The 20,281-nt window shown below is 52.3% G+C and overlaps 1 protein-coding gene across 4 annotated transcripts; it reads left to right on the top strand.

The window, feature by feature from the left end:
- The first annotated feature begins 368 nt into the window (after positions 1–368).
- GPR4 (G protein-coupled receptor 4) lies at positions 369–19,538 on the top strand. 4 transcript variants are annotated; one of them, XM_032325245.1, is made up of 3 exons: positions 8,053–8,194; positions 12,858–12,984; positions 14,825–19,538. In XM_032325245.1, exon 3 carries the CDS (start codon positions 15,617–15,619, stop codon positions 16,703–16,705), a length of 1,089 nt encoding a protein of 362 aa, XP_032181136.1. In that variant the 5' UTR covers positions 8,053–8,194; positions 12,858–12,984; positions 14,825–15,616; the 3' UTR covers positions 16,706–19,538. The 4 variants fall into 4 exon arrangements, 3 of the variants coding, with proteins under 3 accessions (XP_032181137.1, XP_032181136.1, XP_032181135.1); XM_032325246.1 differs by lacking the exons at positions 8,053–8,194; positions 12,858–12,984 and adding an exon at positions 369–579; XR_004281369.1 differs by lacking the exons at positions 12,858–12,984; positions 14,825–19,538 and adding an exon at positions 12,769–12,850 and having other exon boundaries at positions 7,325–8,194.
- The last annotated feature ends 743 nt before the right edge of the window (positions 19,539–20,281 follow it).

Genomic DNA, 20,281 nt, shown 5'->3' with positions numbered 1-20,281 from the left:
TGGGGAGACTCCGGGCCCCTGGGTCTTGACCTAGTTGACCCCAAAGGAATCCCCACGGAAGGTTTTTTGCGCTTGTTACCAGAAGGAGTTCAAGGACAGACGTGCAGCACAGTGGAGAAGGGTATTAAAGCAAATGGACACTCTTGAGATCTGAGAGCAGGTGTGCTCAAGAGAATCGTGTAACCCCACCCCCCAGAGGTGGGTTTTGTGCTTTTTTTTTTTTTTTTAATTTCTTGCAAAGATTTTATTTGAGAGAGAAAAAGAGAGAGGGAGAAAGCGCAAGGGGTGGGGGGAGGAGTGGCGGGAGGAGAATCAGACTCCCCGCTGAGCAGGAAGGCTGATGCAGGAATCCATCCCAGGACCCTGGGAACAGAGCTGAAGGCAGATACTCGACGGACTGAACCACCCAGGGGCCCCTCTAGAAGTATTTTCAATCTGGGAGCAGGATGTCCTTAGCCCATGCGTAAGGACAAATGAAAGCCATGAAAAAAAAAACAAACAAACCAAAAGATGGAACTTAGACAACTTTCTCCCAAGCTTTCTCCAGGATCCAGGCCCAAGGGAGCAGTCCTTGGTTAGGTAAGTGCCCCACCTGGGTAATAGCTCCAATCGGTCCCTTTCGGGAAGCACACAGTCAGACGTATCTTGCCTTTTTCCTCATTGAGGGATTACACGTGGTTATTTGGAAGGAAACCTTATATGGGAGTCTTAAGATCAACGGCCGTCCTGATGACATGTATGGCTGTCTCGTGCCCAAGAAGAATACAGGTATTAAAAGAGCAGGTAAGGGGCATCTGGGTGGCTCAGTCATTAGGCATCTGCCTTGGACTCAGGTCATGATCCTGGAGTCCTGGGATCAATCCCTGCATCTGATTCCCTGCTTGGCAGGGGGCCTGCTTCTCCCTCTCCCACCCCCACTGCTTGTGTTCACTCTCTCACTGTGTTTCTCTCTGTCAAATCAATAAAATCTTTAAAAAATATTGGAGCACCTCCTTAGCTCAGTTGGTAGAGCATCTGACTCTTGATTCCAGAGTTCTGAGTTCAAGTCCCCCCTTGGGTGTGGAGACTACTTTAAAAAGAGAGAGAGAGAGAGAGAGAGAATGTTTCAACCAGACCAGCATTTATTTAATCCTTACCAAAACTATGCAGGCTCTACATCAGGCTTCTGGGCTAGAGATCAACATTTTGGGGCACCCGGCTAGCTCAGTCTATAGAGTACATGACTCTGGCATTTGGGGTTGTGAGTTGAAGCCCCACATTGGGCACAGAGATTGTAGAGGTGACTTTTAGGCAAACAGGCTTGAATGGTGGAATGTAGGAAGGGCCCACAGTGACCTCAAAATATCTTTAGGCTCTCACTGCCCAGTGGGCTACTTAGAACCAGGCTCACTTACCAGAAGAGGGAGAATTCCATATATCGCCATATGCTATGCCCTCATCTTCTCCCTTTATTATTTTTTTTTCTTAAATTTTAAAGATTTTACTTGTTTATTTGACAGGGAGAGAGAGAAGAGCGCGCACAAGTAGGGAGAGGGTCAGAGGGAGACGAAGAAGCAGATTCCCTACAGAGCAGAGAGCCCCATGCGGGGCTCCCTCCCAGGACCCTGGGATCATGGCCCAAGCTGAAGGCAGACGCTTAACCCACTGAGCCCCCCAGGAGCCCCTCATCTTCCCCCTTTAAAAAACGGCCCCCACCCACTGCCTCCTTGCAGGCAGCCTCTCCTCCACTGTCCTGCCCACTGCTCCCTTGCGGTGTGTTCGGTAAACGTCTATCCCCTTTATTCTGTCTCGGTGAATTCTTCCACTGTCCACGCCACCGGCTTCCACCTGATCATTGCCCCCTATTTGGGGACCCCCATCCAATCAACCAATCAAGAGAGACACCCTATTTAGACACCACAGAGCTTTTTTTTTTAAAGCTTTTTTTTTTTTTTTTAAGATTTTATTTGACACAGAGAGATCACAAGTAGGCAGAGAGGCAGGCAGAGAGAGAGGCAGAAGCAGGCTCCCTGCCCAGCAGAGAGCCTGATGCGGGGCTCTATCCCAGGACCCCGAGATCATGACCTGAGCCGAAGGCAGAGGATTAACCCACTGAGCCACCCAGGCGCCCTCAGAGCTTATTTTAAAATAAAATAAAACAATGGTTCATAGGCTTAAAAAAAAAATAAGTGAACGCTTTCCTGCTTCTATCCCTCATTAGAATAACCGATAGCATCCTGTGAGGGCAAAACCACTAGAATATCACCAGTGACAGTACCAAGTTGTGGGGTGGGGGGGGGTTTTGAGATGTTCTGATCTTCTCCATCTCTGATAGCCAAGATAATTTATAGGGATGCTATCTAATTACATCTTGTTTTTTATTTTTCTTAAGATCTTATTTATTTATTTGAAAGAGAATGAGTGGTGGGGAGGAGCAGAAGGAGAGGAAGAAACAGGCTCCCTACTGAACAGGGGATGTGGGACTCGATCCCAGGACTCTGGGATCATGACCTGAGCTGAAGGCAGAGCCTTTAACCAACTGAGCCACCCAGGTGCCCTTACATCTTGTATATAATGTTGGAGGCGCTTAGAATTGCTTTGGGAATTTTTTTTTCCTATTCTCTAGTTCAGTAGTTCTCAAAGCTGAAGATATATTAGATATAGATATATTAGAATTACCTGCAGGCTTTGTTAGAATGAAAATGCATTTTCTCCTCTTGGTCAGCCTGAGGTCCTCCAGAGAATCTACATTTCCAAAGAGTTCCGGGAAGAGTACTGATGCCCTGAGAATCACACTTTGAGAACCACTGCTCCTATAGAAACATCCTAAGGTAGCAAACATATAGAATTCTTCTGGACAAAACAATACATAGGAATTTTGTGGAGGGGCTCCTGCCCCGTTCAGCTGGTAGAGCACATGACTCTTGATATCAGGGTCAAGAGTTTGAGCCTCAGGTTGGCTACAGAGATTACTAAATTAAAAAGGGGGGGGCACCTGAGTGGTTCAGTGGATTAAGCCTCTGCCTTTGGCTCAGGTCATGATCCCAGGGTCCTGGGATCGAGCCCCACATCAGGCTCTCTGCTCTGTGGGGGAGCCTTCTTCCTCCTCCCACTCTCTTTGCCCGCCTCTCTGTCTACTTGTGATCTCTGTCAAATAAATAAATAAAATCTTTTAAAAAATGTTTTTAAAAAAGAATTTTGTAGAACATTACACATTTGTGGGGTTTTTTTTTGCTCAACTTGCAAGATGATCTCTTGGGTCAGAAAGTTCAGAGCCTTATAGTCTCAGAGTGGCAACTTAGCGTGCTTGCTTCGGCAGCACATATACTAAAAAAAGAGTGGCAACTTAGCAAGCCCATCTCTTCCTAAAAGAGGAAAAATTTATTGCAGGAGAAACCTGCAAAGCCCCTTTTGGTCAGTAAGGAAGACTGTCTGTGAGTCTCCAGAAACAGCAACCGAAACTATAATTACAATTATTTATTTATTTTAAAATATTTTATTTTTTTATTTGACAGACAGAGATCACAGAGAGGCAGAGAGAGAGGGGGAAGCAGGCTCCCCACTGAGCAGAGAGCCTGATGCGGGGCTCGATCCCAGGATCCTGAGATCATGACCTGAGCAGAAGGCAGAGCCTTTAACCCACTGAGCCACCCAGGCGCCCCGCCTCTTTACCTCTTGTCAAAGTTCAAAACATTATAAAGTAACATAGAGTCAGGAAGGAATCGGGGAAGGGGGGGGGAGTAGGAGCGCTGATCATAGGTATCTTGAGGACAAGATAGCTTTTCTTGAGGCAACTTGTTCGCAAAGCAGGTGCACAATGTAGGCTTGACGAAATGTAAATCAGGTTTTTGGTTTCAAGAACGTGTACACATCATCATGCTGACTTAGAAAGAAATCTTGAGGTGGGGGAGCTCCTAGGTGGCTCAGCTGGTTAAGCATCTGTCTTTGGTTCAGGTCATAATTCTGGTATCCTAGGATCGAGCCCCGCATTGGGCTCCTTGCTCGGCAGGGAGTTTGCTTCTCCCTCTCCCACTCCTCTTGCTTGTGTTCCTTCTCTCTTGCTGTGTCTCTCTCTGTCAAATAAATAAATAAAATCCAAAAAAAAAAAGTGGCTTCCCTTATATCTCAGGCCTTTAGAGAGTTTTTTCTTCTCATCAGATCTCAATTGATATGACCAGAAGTCAATCAGTTATTCACTAATCGATTGCTCACAAGGGTGAGGATTTTGGCTTTTGAAGATTGTATCCCCAGTGCCTAGCACAGTGTCTAGCGGGCAGTAAATGTTTGACAGATACGTATGTTGATGAATGAGTTAATGAATTCTTTAATAGGGCAAGGAGCATACTTATTCTTTTTAAAATTTATTTGGTTTTTATTTTTTGGAGCTTGTTTATTCTAGGATGTTCCTTGAGCTGGGCAATGTTTAAACACAGTGCTGAGTGAGACTGTCCCCGTCCTGCCCTCAAGGTACTCACAGTCCCGTGGGGAAGGCAGACTGATGCTCAGACAATGGTGACCTTGAGGAGGCAGAGGAAGATTCAGGGGGCATCTGGGAGGGCTTCCTGGAGGGGACAACTGAACTGAAGACTGAAGGTTGAGTAAGAAATGAACCAAATGATGGGAGTTGTTTTGTGTGGAAATTCTGAGAGGTTTTTTTTTTTTTTTTTTAAAGATTTTATTTATTTATTTGACAGACAGAGATCACAAGCAGGCAGAGAGGCAGGCAGAGAGAGAGAGAGGGAAGCAGGCTCCCTGCTGAGCAGAGAGCCCGATGCGGGACTCGATCCCAGGACCCTGAGATCATGTCCCGAGACGAAGGCAGTGGCCTAACCCACTGAGCCACCCAGGCACCCGGAAATTCTGAGAGTTTTGCCCTCCCTCCATCCTCCTATTTGCCCAACAAACTGTGACAAAGCCCCTCTGGGTTCCAGCATCCCCCCTGACCTGAGGGGTCCCTATAAGGGATAGATCTGTCACCCCCGCACTGGCTGCCAGCCCAGGGAGGGAGGGGTCATGGCTGCCGTGGTCACTGCTGTGTACCCAGCACTGCCTAGCACAGCAGCAGGGGATCAGGGAATGTTTGCTGAATGAGTATTCGAGTTTTATCTGGGTGTTGAAGTGTGTGAAAGAATTGTGTCTTATATGAAGGGGGTGGAAGTTCAAATTCCTCAACCCTGTTTCCCGCTCCAAGAAACAGCATAGCCGTGGTTAAAGCATCGGAACCCAGCTGCTGCCTTTTGACAGCATCTGTGCCTCATTGTTCTCATCTGTGAAATGGTACCTCCCATAGGGGAGATATTCACAGGAAGTGCTTAGAACTGCCTGGAATGCAGTCAGTGCTCATTGCGTTCAGCTTCCCTCCCCCCTCCCCTTTTCTCCCAATCCTGTCTTCATCTTTGCTGTTTCAGCCAGAATCTTCTCCTGTCCCCAATTTTCATCTCCAGCCATTTGAATCACCCGTATTTGCCCTTCCCTGTGACATTTCGTGCCTCGGAGCCTCCATACAGGCTGTTCCCTGGGCACCCGCCCCGCCGCGTCTGAACGCGTCCTCTTGGAGAACTCCTACTCAGCCCCCAGGGCTCAGCCTTTGTATCACCCCTCCAGATCTCCAGGTATCAGAAGCCAGTTTCTGACGCTCTCTGTTCCAAGTCTCCTTTATTGTCCCACACCTGTCGACCCCTCCCGACTGTCCAAGTTCTGGAGGCGTGGCGGGTGCTAGTGAAGCAGCCTTTTCATTGGTTCTCTTGGTGCTCTGTCGCCCCCTTGTGCCCAGCCGTAGCCCTGCAGGGAAGAAGCGCTGACGATTCTCTCCATGTGCCCCCCAGAGTCATCCCCAGAATCACTTTAAGCCTTTCTTTCCCTGCTCTGGACCTTGGGAGACCGCCGTGAGTGGAATCCATCCATGGAGCTCCCTTGCCCTTCGCGCTCTGGTTGGCTTCTGCCCACAGAAGCACTGATGGGAAATCGGAATGTGGGAGGAGAAAAATGGGAGTATTTATTTGGGGGGCCCCCTACCCGCATCCCTGCTGTTCTGGCAGTAGCTTTGTTCTCTACCTAGAGCTACAAGTTCTATGGGCTCCTCTCCAAATCCCAGCTTCCTGCCCTAAGCGTGGTAATGGCTTGGCTCTACCCATGGCCAGTCCCTTGGTGTTGCCTCCTACTGTGTGGGTTCCTTCCGCCTGCCCACCCCTCTGAAATATCCCTTTATTAAGTGCTCCCACTTAAGCTCTGAATGGCTACCTATTTCTTACCAGGATTGGATCCTCAGAGAACCTAGGGTGAGCCTAAGAGAGAAGAGGATTCTCCCCTCCTAGAGGACCCTTGGAATTCTTTCTTAAGAGGAGCTTGGAATGACCAAGGTTCTGACAGGAGGGCTCAGTGGGACTTGTCTTGAGGCTGATAGGATGAGTCTGGGGTTATACATGGGGAGGGGCCACAGCCTTCGGGATACCTTCCTTAGTTCTTTTCCTGTCTCCTTGAGGGAATATGAAAGGAAAATACCTTCATTCCCATGTGCATTGCAGGTCTCTTAGTTAACTCCCTAACTTTCTGTGTCCCTCAAGAGCTGAGAAGTAAGTAATAGGGCTCAGAGAGGTGAAGTCACTTGTGTAAGGGCACACAGCAAAAGCTCTAGAACAGGCAACACTAATGTCTGGTGTAAAAAGAAAGGGTTGCCGCTGGGGGTGAAGTAGACTGTGAGTATTGCCTGGGAAGGAGTAAAGAACAAGGTTCTTAGGTGCTAGAAATGTTCTGTCTTGATTTGAGCGCTTAGGCACACAAGTGTATCTGTCACAATTCATTGTCTTGTTCCTTAAGATCCGGGCTTTTTAATTTTTATTAAAAATGAAGAATGAGAGATGCCTGGGTGGGTCAGTTAGTTAAGCATCTGACTTCAGCTCAGGTCATGATCTCCGGGTCCTGGGATCAAGTCGTGCTCCTGCTCCAAGCTCAGCAGGGAGTCTGTTTGTCCCTGTCCCTCTGCCCCTCTTCTGGCTCATGGTCTCTCTGTGTCTCAAATGAATAAATGAGATCTTAACAACAACAACAACAACAACAATAAGAACGGAAGAAAAAAGAATTTGCGATCAGGGGTGCCTGGGTAGCTCAGTCGGTTAAGAATCCCTCTCTTGATTTCAGTCAGATCACCATCTCAGGACGGTGAGATCGAGCCCCATGTTGGGTTCCATGTTCAGTGTGGTGTCTACTGGAGATTCTCTCTCTCCCTCTCCCTCTCCCTCTCCCTCTGCACCCTCCCCCCACTCCCTGGCTCGCATGTACTCTCTCCCTCTCTAAAAAAAAAAAAAAGAATTTGTGAAGCCAATAGCTGTCATTTCTGAGTGCTGCATGATACCAGGTGTGTCCCAAGTGCTCTGATCGAGAATGAATTCTCACGACCAGTTTATGAAGGACGTGATAATAATAAAAATCAGCAAATACTGTTTTACCCTTATGTATTCACTCCCTGAGAACATGTGTCTTGCATACCTGTCGCGTGCCTAGCCGGCTTCCAGGCAAAAGACACACAACAGTAAACAAACCAGATGCAGACATGACTCCTCCCTGCTCTAGCAGAGGGGGACAGATAATTTTAAAAAGTTCTGTGGGGAGAAGAAAGCCTGACAAAGAGACTGTGAGTGACCACTTTGACAGACGGGAAACTGAGGCACAGAGGACTATTAGGCTAAGGTCTGGTTGACCAAGGGCAGGACTCCTTACAGAGGTGGCCCTGAGTCCAGCAGTGAGGACAGACTCGTTTTCACTCTTCCTCGGGAAGGGAGGCACGCAATCATCAGAGTTAAGGACTTGGGCCTCAGAGGGAAGGAAATGGATCCTCTCAAGGAGGGTGAGAGGCAGAGGGCTGGGTCAGGCAGGCTGCACGGAGGGGAAGCAAAGGGGTTAAGGAGATGGGGGCCTCCAGGCTGCGGCCTTGGAGGGGCTGGGAAAGGGGGTTGCTGAGGCAGCAGGTGAGGTTTCTCCCCGGCTTACCCCCACCCCGGGGCTGGAAGCCTGGAGTGGGGTGAAAGCCTAAAGGGGTTTAAGGGGCGGCGACAAGGGAGGGGTTAACGGGGGCGGGGCTGGCGGGGGCGGGGCTTCAGCCCGCGGCTCCGGCCCGGGGCCGACAGGAGTCGCCGCGGGGTCCCTGCGCCGCGGTCGAGCCCAGACGTCGCCACAGCCGGGAGAGACGCCGCCCGCCCCGTCCAGCCGCCGCGCGCAGGTAGGCGCCTCTCCTTCCCCTGCCCGCGGGCGTCCGGCCGCCGCGGGGCCCCTCCTCCGCGCGCCCCTCGGGGACTCTGCGCCCCTGCGTCGGTGCCTCGGTCTCCCGCGCCGCGCGGCCCGTCCCCGCCCCTCTCCCGCGCTCCCGCCGTCTCCGCGCGGACCGTGTCTTTGGGTCCGTCTCCCTCTCTCCACCCGTCTCGGATAGGTCTCTGTCTGCGGTCCTCTCTCCCTCTTGGGTGTGCCTCTCCTTCTGCATCTCTGGGTGTCTCTGTGTCTTTTCCTTTCTCTCTGCTTCTCCGTCTGTCTCTGGCTCTGTCTCTCTCTCCGTCTCTGTATCCCTTCTCCCTGCCTCCCTTTGCCTCTATCCCTCAGTCTTTCCAACTCTCAGTCCCCGTGGATTTCTGTGCCTCCCAACTCCATGGTTCTCCCCTGTCTCTGTGCATCTCTTTGCCCTTTCCCTTCCTGTGTCTCTGTCTCTCCTGTGTCTCTGACTCTTTCTCTGTGTTTCCTGAGACCCTGTTCTGGCACCTCGACCCCACCGTCATCTCATTCCAAGTTCTGGTGCATCCCAGAGCTTTCCCCTGGGCTGAGGAGCTGCTTGAGAGTGGGGTGGGGGTGGGGTGTAGGGTTGCCGCTTGGGGCAGGTGGACGCTGAGGGACACTGTGACCCCAGCGCCCCCTTTAGAGAGTCCCCCCACTGCTCCTGAGGTCGCACCCACCCCACCCTCCGATTTCAGGAATTCCTGGCTGGGGGGTGGACTTCCTCCCCCACTTCCTCCCTTCCAGGATTTGGCTAGGTCACCATTAACTCCTTCCTGCCTCCACCTCACTCCCCCCACCCACTGCTTGCACAGGACATCCCACCGCCCCCAACAAGGCTGCAGGACAGCTCTGGAATTTCTGTGAGCCATTGTTGGTGGTGGGATGTGTTGTGTTAACTCAGGCAGGATGTGCACTGGGGTACTTACTGACACAGATGGAGCTGATAGGGGCCATCCCCTAGCGCCCCCAAGCCTGGGCCTCGCCACCAGCTCCCCTCCTCCTGAACCCACCGGGAGGGTACCTCCCAATCTCTCTCTATAGAGGAACTCAGCTTCAGGTTTGGGGTGAGGATGGGGAGATTTCCTTTTCTGAGGAGGTCTCAGTAGGAGGAAATAAGAGAGATGATAGGCGGCTCCCCGGCTCTGGGAATCATAATCAAGAACCCTTGAGCATGAAGTCTTTTTTTTTTTTTTTTAAAGATTTTATTTATTTATCAGAGAGAGAGGGGGAGAGAGCAAGCACAGGCAGACAGAATGTCAGGCAGAGGCAGAGGGAGAAGCAGGCTCCCCGCTGAGCAAGGAGCCCGATGCGGGACTCTATCCCAGGACACTGGGATCATGACCTGAGCCAAAGGCAGCTGCTTAACCAACTGAAGTCTTTGAATGGAAGGACTCAGGATGGGAGAATGATCAGAGGGAGGCCTGGGGCTCCACAATCTTCAGATCACACGTCCTCAGGATATATGAATGCTTCAATCCAAAAAGATTAGTGTTGGAATCTTGGGCAGATTTCAGGATTCCAAGCAGAGAGAGCTCAAAGGGCTTACGGAGCCATGGAGGTCAGGCACCCATTTTACAGCTGGGAAAACTGAGGCCAGGGAGCAGAAGTCCCCACAATGAGTCCGTGCCAGGCTGGGGGCTGGGACTCCGGTTCCCCTGAAGCCCAAATCCAGAGAGCTGGCTTCTTTTGCTGCCACTAAGTCGGATTAATTTGGGAAAAGAGGTCTTCACAGTGAGGAGGGAAGAATGCCAGGGTGAGTATGAATGGTTGGAATCCAGAGGGGAGCATTTGAGAAACAGAGAAGAGAAAATATTTCCAAAGCCATGGTGTTGGGGAGAGGAGAGGGGACAAGAGTGGGTTTGGGTGGGAGAGGTGGAGTTTCAGAGAAGGAGGGAAGAAGGGAAGGGAAATGGGGGGGGCAGGGATTAACTCCCGCCTGCTTCTGTCTCTTGACCCTCCCCATGAAGCCCACTGTTCCCTCGGGACAGGGCCTATAATTTGGTTTGTGTCTAGACAAATAATAACTCAGCTGGTGTGAGCGAGCTGGAGGGATGAGAGAAGGCCGGCAGGGCTCGGGATGGAGGCAGTGGGGGCTCCTAGCACTCCCCCCAGGGCAGGGAGAATTTAGGAGCTAGGTGGTGGTGACTACCAACCCAACTCCCCCCCTCCCAATCTCCCGTGAATCCCCCATATTTTAGAATTCTGTGCCACCTTAGACCTTCGGGCTGCTGGGTCGCTAACAAGCAGAATAGATAAGGAGGGAAAAAGGAAGTGGGGTTTCACGGTATATAGAGTGTGTTCCCATTTCTGTAAAAAAAAAAAAAAAAAAGGAAGGGAAATACGTATTCGTGTTTGCTGGGCCAAGATAATAATCACTGAGAGTTTAATAATAGATGATGAAAGTCGTAGAAATGTTTAAAAAAAAATCATAGAGCGTTCTAACAATAGAACTTTAGGATCTTGGAATGTGAGACTCCTGGAATATTAGAAACTTAAAGGGTAAGGACATGGAAAGCCGCTAGGATAATAATAATAGAATGGAAGAAAGGTAAAGCTCTAGAAGGTTACAATAATAGAACGGTAAACTGTGAACTGGACTAACAATAGATCCGGAGGATTTTCTGGGTGCTGGAATGGATGATGTCGGAGGGGTAGAGTAGGAGGACCCCGGTGTCCCCTTTGGGTGGTGTGGGAGCGGCGGTAGAAATGGGGAAACTGAGGCCCAGCAAGGTGGTCACGGTGGCCTGACTGCCCCCTGGTTTCCGGCGGCCGCCAGGGCACCAGGTGGGGAGCGAGACACAGTGATCACATTTCGTCCCCTAATGAGCAGACCGGAGCTGGCCCGTCCCGCGGGGCTGCCAAGGGGGTGGCGGGAAGCAGAGCAGGCAGAGGAGGGAAGGGGGGCAAAGAGGCAGTCTGGTGGCTTCTAGGACAAGGCTGGTGAGTGAAACCTGACGTTGGACAGGGATGCAGTGGGCGGGGGGGGGGGGGGGCGCTGCATCACCTCTCCCTCTTGTTCTCTCAGCCCTCCAGAGTCCTTTAGCCTTACTGGATTTGGGGGTGGTTGGTGGAGCCCAGAGTCTTATCTGGCTTGAGCAGCCAAGAGATGAAGCAGGGGCTGGGGTCTGCCCAGTCCTTCCGGTCCCCTCACTATCACTCCACACTTGGGCTTATCTCTCCTCCCTTCCCCGGGAGGGGCTAGCAGGGACCAGAGAGGGGGGCCTGGGGGCTAGGGAGAGCTTCTTGCTAAAGATTTGGGGGTTGAATCTCCAATAAACCTCAAGTAAGGGAGGAAACATAGATCCCAGCTAAAGAGGATCTTGCCCCCCTACCCCTGCCCCAGCCCGCCCCAGGCTGGGCAAGGTGTTGGGGGTGCACAAAAACACTGTGGTCGTTGCTTTTTGGTGGGGAGAAAGCCCTTCCTTGTATCTTTCAGCAGATTCTCAAAGGGGGCTGATAACCCCAGAAGGACTTGAGAAACATTACAGGAGCACAGGGAGTGAGGCGAGAAAACATTTGGGGAAAGGGGAGGCTCTTGGATCAAGAAGGACAGGAGATCTGCCGGAAGCTGACACGTCAGACAACGGTCTTGCTGCTCTGGGCCTCAGTTTCCCCACATGTACAAGGAAGGGGTCAGAAACAGCCTTACACTCCCAGTTGGAGCGTATAGACCTATAGCACTGTGAAATGCTTTGAGTCTCAGTTCTGGTTCTGTGATTTTGATGGTGTGATGGTGGGCAGATCTCAGGTGGCGACAAAAGAGGGCTGAGTGCGCCCCCCCTCCATGCCCAGAAGCCCCAGGAAGCAGGTGGGTTGAGGAGGAAGGGGGAAGAGGGGGAGGTGAGCCCCCAGCTGGTTCCCCGTCGAGGAAATTAGCCATGAGAAGTGTATTTCCTCTGGCGTCTGGAAAGAAGTCTCACGCTTGCTGTGCTGTACCCGCTCCAGGCTCAGCTGAACCCAGGAGGGTCTGGCCAGCGCAGGGCAAAGGGAACTCCCAGCCTTGGTTCCTTTCTTGTCTCAGCTCTCCTGTGCATGTGGAATAATAGTAATTGTTCAAATGCTGCACATTTTGTAGATGATATGCCGTCCTACCAAGGATTTTCTTGTCTGTGATGTGAATAGTATAAAGGTTTTGCTCCCTCCCCCTTTATACAGAAAGGGAAACTGAGGCTCTGGAACAAGCATGAAGTTTCTCCATGTTACAAGAAAAGGGAGAGACAGAAGGCGAGAGAGGAGGGTTTTTTGCGTGGACTTGGTCTGGGTGGAGAATATTCGAAGGGAGGAGCTGGATTGCCCTGTTCCAGCCCTGGGAGCTTGTGCTGTCTCCACCCTTTGTCCACAGGATCCAGGAACCACTGTCTGCGAGTCTGGGGGTGGGGGCATGGGGGCAGCCGCTGCTAAGGACCCCACAGGGGGTAGGGTTTACTAAGCGGGACTCAGCCCTGACCTTTCAAAGTCAATTATGTAGCGGATAGATCCTGCCCTTTTCATTTTATTTCCCTTCCAACCTCTTTCCCTGGGACCCTGCAGGGACTTCTTTGAACTTGTAGCTGCCTCAGAGGGAGAGAGAGCCTGCTTTGCAGGATGGGCTGACCAATGCCTGTTCCTTCGACCCACAGTCATTTACTGAGTGTCTACTATATGCTCGGCCTCTTCTGGGTGCTGGGAGACAGCAGTCCACACAAGGTTACTGCCCTCCTGGAATGTCCATTTCAGACAGACAGACAGATGGGAACAAGATACAAGGTGATGTGAGGCGACAGCCCTGGGAGTGGGTGGGCAGGACTCTGGGGGATGGGGAGGGCCTCCCCTGTGGGAGTGAAGGAGGCGAGGGAGCAGAGTCCTAAGAAGATCCGAGAAAGAGCAAAGGTTTTGCGGCTGAATCTAGAAGGCAATGGGTCTTGAGCCTGCTGAGGTGGAGGAGGAGAGATTTGGGGGGGGGGGGAGTGAGGCAGTGCCTTATTCCCTGGGGCAAGGAATTTGGATATTATCAGCAGTCTACTGGGAAGGCACTTGGGGATTTCAGGATTTCAGTTTCCAGCAGAGAGGTAATGAAAGCTCATTTTCATGTTAACAAGACCTTGGCAGCTGCCCTGTGGGAAGTGAGTTGAAGGAAGCCAGAATGGCAGCCAGGAAAACCAGTGAGGAACTACTGCACAGGTCCAAGCAAGCAGCGATGGTGGTGCAGAACAGACAGTGGTAGGAGGTTCTGAGAGATATGCATGGATTCAGGGTTTATTGTGGAGGCAGAGCCAAGAGGACTTTCCCATGGAAAGATGCTTTGGCATCTGGGAGGTTCCCAAGAACCCAGTGTATGATGTTGGCCTCATCCCTTCACCTCTCTGGGCCTTGGTTTCCTGATAAATCCAGTTGACTCAACCAGTGGTTTTCTAAGTGTGCCCTGGGGGCTTCTTCAGAGGTGGCGTCCCCTGCCCCCCACTTGATTTCATTGAGAACATAGAGCAGCTTCTTTTTTCCACTGTCTTGGATAGCTTTCCAGTTTAAAATCTTGTTTAAAAAGATAGTTATAATAACAATAAAACCTTTCACATCTTAAAAAACTAACCCCATGGAAAGCCCTGGATAGAGTGACTTACAAAGGTGCCTCTGACTCAGGACTTCGCTCCCCTACCCTCTGGGCGGACAATGGACAGGATCTTGGTCCATGACTGTCCTTTGCCCTGTGTTTGCAGGTCTTCCCAAGGGGGTGACAGGCCCAAGGTTCTCACTCAGGAAAGTTGGCTGGGGACAGAGACAATGAGGGAAGTGGACCCTGAGGGAGGGACGCTGGCCCTGCTGCCAGGGCTTCCCTTGCTGCTAGAATGTGATCACTTCCAGTAGCCCCTCCTTTCATCTCCCCCCACAAAGCAGCTATGGTTCCCAGCCCCCACTGCCCAGCCCAGGGCCCTTTCTGTTCAGTTATTCTTGGATGGAAACATGCACAGGCTAGAGAAAAGGGATGAGAGCCAATCTTATCCCTCCGTCATTATCAGGACCTTGGACAGGTCTCTGAAGGGCTCTGTGCCTCAGTTTGCCAATTAGGAATGGTAACGATATGTTGGGTATGTTTGTTGTAGGGATCTTGAAAATGTAATGTATTAATGCCCATAAAAGTGCTTAGAACAGGGTCTGCGATGTGGTAGGGCTCAATAAGCTTTAGCTGTTATTATCTGTCTCTATCATTGTCAAGGATGGGGTGTCCTGGGTTAGCAGCAGAAGACTGATTCCAGCCCTAGTTCCATCATGACCTTGCTGTGCATCCTTGGTGGGAGTGAGCAGCCTTTCTGGGCTTCACGTCCCTTTGGGAAATGACAGGGCTAGCATCTGCCGAAGCGTGATACAATACTTGTGCGTTTTACATGGTTTCTGGAAGGAAGTTATAAAATCTGAGTGGGGTTATTAATGTCTATCAGGGAAAATAGATCCGGACCCCTAAATCTGCATTTACAGAGATTTGTTGCTTAGAACGAAGCTCAGTTAGATTTCGCTAGGATGCCCGCTCTCAGCAGCCCATGGGTTATGGCGAGGGGTGGGGGGAGAAGGGGGTGTCCTTGACTCCCCTCACGGCAGACCTCTCTCCCCACAGGCACCATACAGTCAGCTTTGAACTGTGAGCTCCCACCAGGACCAAGCCAAGCCAGAGCCCCTCCCCTGCCCCCTTCAAATTCCTCACTCCATCCGTAATCCTCCTCCATAATAGCCTTTACTCACCTCCTTCCTGTTTCTTAAACACCCTTCCCACATTTCCCGGACTAAGGGCACCTACTTTTCCATAATCTTGTTTGTTTCCTTATTTCTTACGGGGGTCTTAGGGAACACCAGCACTCAACTGACCCTGCCTAGTGTTTTCAACCCTCCCTAACTGTAGTCTGTCCTATCTCAACACTATCGTACATATTTCATGCCTCTTCTAGAACATTCCACCCCCCATCCCTTCAACGTGGCCACCGTATTTTCTATATCCTCTACCAATATCTCCCTCTTACCACTGCCCGATGAGGCCTCCATCCCTTCCATAAACACCCCCCTTGGCCAATTCTTGGGCTACCCCTCAACTCCCTCCTTTCCACTCTGATTGGGTCTGTAAACACCCCCTTGACAAAGCTCTTTTTTTTTTTAATCCCCTCTCCCACCCCAAGCCTCCCTCTGATCATAATTCTATCCTTCCCCTGACTTTTCCCTCTCAAGCTCTCCCCTTCCCTGCCCAGGCCGGTCCACGATTCACGGTCACCCTCATCTTTCCCCCGTGGACTGCCACCCACCATGTTCCCCTGAGCCTCCAAGGAGGGGGCTCAGGGGGCCTGATGGCCTCCCGCCCCCCGTGGCCCCACAGCCCCCGTGGGCCAGGGGAAGAGCCTCGGGAGCCCCAGCGCCGAGGATGGGCAACCGCACGTGGGACGGCTGCCACGTGGACTCGCGCGTGGACCACCTCTTCCCGCCATCCCTCTATATCTTTGTCATTGGCGTGGGGCTGCCCACCAATTGCCTGGCCCTGTGGGCGGCCTACCGCCAGGTCCGGCAACGCAACGAGCTGGGTGTATACCTGATGAACCTCAGCATCGCCGACCTGCTGTACATCTGCACGCTGCCGCTGTGGGTCGACTACTTCCTGCACCACGACAACTGGATCCACGGCCCGGGCTCCTGCAAGCTCTTCGGCTTCATCTTCTACACCAACATCTACATCAGCATCGCCTTCCTGTGCTGCATCTCGGTGGACCGCTACCTGGCGGTGGCCCATCCACTGCGCTTTGCACGCCTGCGCCGGGTCAAGACGGCAGTGGCCGTGAGCTCCGTGGTCTGGGCCACAGAGCTGGGGGCAAACTCAGCGCCCTTGTTCCACGACGAGCTCTTCCGCGACCGCTACAACCACACCTTCTGCTTCGAGAAGTTCCCCATGGAGGGCTGGGTGGCCTGGATGAACCTCTACCGGGTTTTCGTGGGCTTCCTCTTCCCGTGGGCCCTCATGCTGCTGTCGTACCGCGGCATCCTGCGAGCCGTGAGGGGCAGCGTGTCCACCGAGCGCCAGGAGAAGGCCAAGATCAAGCGGCTGGCCCTGAGCCTCATTGCCATCGTGCTGGTCTGCTTCGCGCCCTACCACGTGCTCCTGCTCTCCCGCAGCGCCGTCTACCTGGGCCGCCCTTGGGACTGTGGCTTCGAGGAGCGTGTCTTCTCAGCCTACCACAGCTCGCTGGCCTTCACCAGCCTCAACTGCGTGGCTGACCCCATCCTCTACTGCCTCGTCAATGAGGGGGCCCGCAGCGACGTGGCCAAGGCCTTGCACAACCTGCTCCGCTTCCTGGCCAGTGACAAGCCCCAGGAGATGGCCAACGCCTCGCTCACCCTGGAGACCCCGCTCACTTCCAAGAGGAACAGCATGGCCAAGGCCTTGGCAGCTGGCTGGGCGACGGCTCCACCCTCCCAGGGGGACCAGGTGCAGCTGAAGATGCTGCCACCCGCCCAGTGAACCCCCAATTCGTGCAGAAACCTGTCACTCCCCCAGTCTTAGCTCCCTTCCCTTTGGGTCTGCTGTATGCAAATTGTATGTAAATGGGGCTGTGCTCATATTCATAAGAGTAGAAGAAAAGAGGAAAACAGTGAGGTTGGTGGGTCACTGGCCAATCATCAGCCTCTACCATGACCCCCTAACAACTTGGTTGAACAATTCAGGGGCACTGTGCTGGGTGGTGCTAGTGACACAGTGCTGACAAATGACAATCCTGGCCCTCTAGCACGTGCTCTCACTCCCATGGGGGAGACAGACCTGCCCCCAGAAAGGGATGACCCAGAGGTTCAGACAGGGGCACCCAGAGGGCCTCTGACCCAGTCTGAGGGTCAGGGAGAGCTTCCTGGAGGAGGAGACAAGTAAATTAAATCAAACATTTGGTTTCCAGAGGTAACGACAAGAAGAGCGGGGCGGGGTGGGGGGGCGGCGGGGCGGTGGAGGATGATTTCCAATAAGGAGATAAAATTTGGGGACTGAAGGAGAAGATGGGAGAAAAAATTCACCGAAGGGTAGCATGGTCATTTTTGCCCATGGGAAGCCCCTGGTCTTCTAAGGAAGGGAGGACATGAAGGGCACGTGTGAGTTTCTGGACAAACAGCATTCTCCAAGTCAGGACCTGGGAGGAGGGAGACTCAGAACCCAAGCGAAGGACAATCGGGGCAGACTAGCTGGAGAGCTGACTAGGCAGGCCGGGGCAGGGGTTCAGGGCAGGCCGGGGCAGGGGTTCAGGACAGGAGAAGGGTATTTATTCATTCATTCAACAGAAATTTATTTATATCCACTCTAGGCCCAGCCCTGTGCTGGCTGGGGCTGGGGAACGTGAGGGTGACCAAGACAGCCTAGGCCCCCACCCTCATGGGGCTCGCGGTAAACAAGTAAATAAAAATAAATATAATGTTTGGAATTGATAAGTGTGCTGGGGGGGGAAATAAACGCGATGCAGGGGCGGGGGGAGGCAGCCACTGGCATAGACTCAGATCTAGAGGAGGTGGTCAGGGGAGGGCTCACCGGAAGGTGAAGGTGAGCAGGTGCAGGGTGGCCCTGGGGCTGTCAGGGGGAAGAGGACTTCAGGCAGAGGGAACGGTCAGTGCAAAGCCTCTGGAGTGAGAGAGTGCCTGAGTTTTGAAGGAGAGCAAGTGGAGCAGGGCAGCTGGAGCAGAGGGAGGCCGGAGGGTGAAAGGAATGGTTGATGATTGATGGGACTGGCAAGGGACCAGCCGATCTTTTTGGATCTTTTGATCGGGGCTTTGTAGGTCCTGGTGAGGACTTTGCCTTTTACTCTGAAATAAAGGAGAGCCACAAGAGGGCTCTTCGCGGAGGAGGGATGGGATTTGACTTAAATGTTAACAGGATCCCGCTGGCTGCTGAGTGGGAGACAGAATATGGGAAGGGAGCTGCCAGGAGGCCAGCGGCAGGTGACTGCTGTAGTCCAGGAGGCAGCTGAGCAGGATGGTGGTGGGGTGAGCAAGGAACAGTGGTCAGCTCTGGGATTTCTTTTAGAGGCATACTTCAAAATGATGGAAGAAGCACAGGGCCTTTTGGGATTATATAACACAAGCCCCTTGCCCATCTTGAGAAAAAGGGCGACCAGGGGCCCTGAACTGGAAGGACCTCTTGGAATGATCCTGGGCCCTGTTCCAAGGCGGTCACCGGAGAGACCAAATGACTAGGCCAGGGTCACAAAGCTAGTGAGTCAGTGCTGGAGTTATCCTGGGCTCTCTCTCCTCTCTCCATCTCTGCCTCTGTTCCCATGCCCCAGGGTGGCCGAGGCTGCCCGCCTTGGCTGATGGGGTCACCCTCCCTCTCCTGGCCCTCGGGGATCACCAGGAATGGGCATCCTTCCATAACCAGGCTGGAGAGCAGGAGCAAGCACCCAGCTCTGGATAGGCCTTGGCCTTTCTGCTAGGTCACCTCCCTCCCTTCCTCCCAATGGATGTATAATAGGCTCCAGGCTCCTGATGAGATGTGAAGATCCTCCTACACATACACACCCCCCCTTATCCCAGAAGTTCCCAGAAGAGGTTCCTGGAAACCCTTCTCCGAGAAAGGAAGAGAAGGGAGGAGGGGAATGAGGGAAAAAAAAATGAACTTAATGAGGAAAATGGTTTTACAGGAAGGGAGGGGGGAATCACTGAGATGCAGGAAGATGGGCTTTGGTACTGGGTGTGGAGAGAAAAGAGGGAAGCCTGGGATCTATGGGGCCCAGTAATTTTCCCACCTTAAAGCCATAAAGCTACTGGGATGGAGATGTAAGGGGCCAGAATTTTTTGGAACACAGTGCCCTGGGAGAATCAGATGAAAGCCTGCACTCCACTCCTCCATGAAATGCTCATTCCTATTCATTCAATAAATATTTATTGAGCATCTACTGTGTGCCAGGCACTTTTCTAGGAGCTGAGGAAACAGCAATGAAATAAACAGAAAGAAAGTCACATACAGTTTGGAAGTTTCCTAAATCCATCCTGGGAAGCTCACCCTCTGAGTAGGCCCCTAGGCCCCCTGACTACCACCCCCAGGAATCAGGAGATGACTTGACTGGGACTCAAGAAATCCCATCCTTGGCTCCATCCTGATTATGCCTGGAACTTTGGGTAAATCCTTTTCTTCCCCTGGCCTCAGTTGGCCCGTCTGTAAAATGGGAAGGCGGGTATCCCAAGGAGATAATGGACCTTGAATAGACCCCAAGCTCTATCACACCTTCAGTCCAGAAGGGATCTTGGGAAATGTTGTGGTTAGTTTTTTTTGTTTGTTTGTTGTTTGTTTTTTTTTAAAAGGTTTTAGTTATTTGTTAGAGAGGGAGTGGGGGCGGAGGGAGGGGCTGAAGAAGAATCCCAAACAGACTCCCGGCTGAGTTCGGAACCTGACCTGCCAGGCTCCATCTCACGACCCTGAGATCATGACTGGAGCTCAAATCAAGAGTCAGACTCTTAACTGACGGAGCCATCCAGGCGCCCCGGAAGGTTGTTTTTATGGAGTCTTGGTATTTTAAGGAATTTAGAATATTTGGGTTCATGCATGTCAGTGCCATCATTATTACTGATGGAGAAATGGAGGTCTATTTGTGTCAGGGATTTGACACAAGGACACAAAGGAGCTGGAGTGGATGCTGAGGAAAGCCCTGCAGGCTGAGGGGCCCCCAATGGGGTTTCCACCTACACACCGCTCCTCTGCTCCTCTCTCTTCCCCTTTCCCTCTCTTAGACGTTCTCAATTACCCACCAAGACTCGCCATCCAGAAGTTTCTCTCAACCCTTTCCTGACCTTGTTTATATGATCTTGCTCCCTGCTGGCTAAAGGACGACAGCCTGAAACATGTCCTTAAACTCCTTCTTGAGCCAGCTCCCTGGGGACCATCGCCCACCAGTGGAGGAAGTGGGGCTGCTTGAGAACGGGTGTGGTTTTAGCAGCCAAGACATGGAGCCATCACCTTCTGGGGGCTGAGAGACCGTCTCCCGCGGCGCCCTTTCTGGGCCTCCGCTGGTCAGTTCCTCAGGAAAGGGCTGGATTCGCTATTTCTGGGATGAAATGCACCCTCAGG

Source organism: Mustela erminea, chromosome 19, assembly GCF_009829155.1.
Source record: "Mustela erminea isolate mMusErm1 chromosome 19, mMusErm1.Pri, whole genome shotgun sequence".
Classification (NCBI taxonomy): domain Eukaryota; kingdom Metazoa; phylum Chordata; class Mammalia; order Carnivora; family Mustelidae; genus Mustela; species Mustela erminea.
This window is presented reverse-complemented; position numbering and strand designations above follow the sequence as displayed.

Excerpts from the sequence above, each read along its gene's own strand:
- GPR4 (XM_032325246.1), top strand. The coding sequence starts at position 15,617 with ATGGGCAACCGCACGTGGGACGGCTGCCACGTGGACTCGCGCGTGGAC.